Source organism: Micropterus dolomieu, linkage group LG17 (assembly GCF_021292245.1).
Source record: "Micropterus dolomieu isolate WLL.071019.BEF.003 ecotype Adirondacks linkage group LG17, ASM2129224v1, whole genome shotgun sequence".
NCBI classification, from domain to species: Eukaryota; Metazoa; Chordata; class Actinopteri; order Centrarchiformes; family Centrarchidae; genus Micropterus; species Micropterus dolomieu.
This window is the reverse complement of record NC_060166.1, coordinates 38,222,014-38,222,869: the sequence shown is the minus strand read 5'-3', so window position 1 is coordinate 38,222,869 and position 856 is coordinate 38,222,014. Positions and strand designations below refer to the sequence as shown.

At 42.3% G+C, this 856-nt stretch overlaps 2 protein-coding genes across 2 annotated transcripts in view; both read left to right on the top strand.

Annotated features, from left to right (window-relative positions):
• The window catches only part of LOC123985567 (SH3KBP1-binding protein 1-like), a 234,595-nt gene that overhangs the window by 141,955 nt on the left and 91,784 nt on the right, over positions 1-856 (top strand). The window lies entirely within an intron of this gene.
• Positions 1-856, top strand: part of zgc:162872 (BAR_ACAPs and ArfGap_ACAP domain-containing protein) — a 28,218-nt gene that overhangs the window by 3,688 nt on the left and 23,674 nt on the right. Inside the window, exon 4 of the mRNA XM_046073181.1 lies at positions 528-581. Coding sequence (XP_045929137.1) covers positions 528-581 — 54 coding nt within the window. The remainder of the gene's footprint in view (positions 1-527; positions 582-856) is intronic.

Below are 856 nucleotides of genomic sequence, written 5' to 3'. Positions count from 1 at the left end.
CCTGAAATATAGCTAACGTACTCCCCAACCCTGAAATACTAATAACGTACTCCCCAACCCTGAAATATAGCTAACGTACTCCCCAACCCTGAAATATAGCTAACGTACTCCCCAACCCTGAAATATAACTCGTAATGTACTCCCAACCCTGAACTATATATAACTAATAACGTACACCCCAACCCTGAAATATAGCTAACGTACTCCCCAACCCTGAAATATAGCTAACGTACTCCCCAACCCTGAAATATAGCTAACGTACTCCCCAACCCTGAAATATAGCTAACGTACTCCCCAACCCTGAAATATAACTCGTAACGTACTCCCAACCCTGAACTATAGTTAACTAATAACGTACTCCCCAACTCTGAAATATAACTAACGTACTCCCCGTTACACACAGTCTGCAGTTATGTTGCAGGGTGTTCTCGGAGTGGAGGAAGTGTGTTGAATGCTGGCAGAAGGTCAGCGTCTCAGCTATTTGTTTTGAAAGCTTTCCTACTGTCTTCCTGTTTCCTTCCTCTCAGAACTGTCTGAACCAGTTCAACCAGGGCCTGCAGGAGATGGTCAGCTTCCACACTGTGAGTGAACACACACATCCTGTTTTCTTCGTATGTTCTTTACCTCCACTTGTTTGAGTCACGTTATCAGTGTGTTCAGCTGTAACTGACAAACCTATACAGCAGGGGTATTCAATTAGATTTCAAAGAGGTCTAGTTAGAGAAAATTTCCTGAAGCAAAGGTCCGGAACATCAAAGCGACGAACTTGCGTTATCATTCAGTACTATAACCTATAGTTGTATCAACACATGTTTTTAGTCAACAACGGACTGTCAAATCAAATAATATTTCAGTC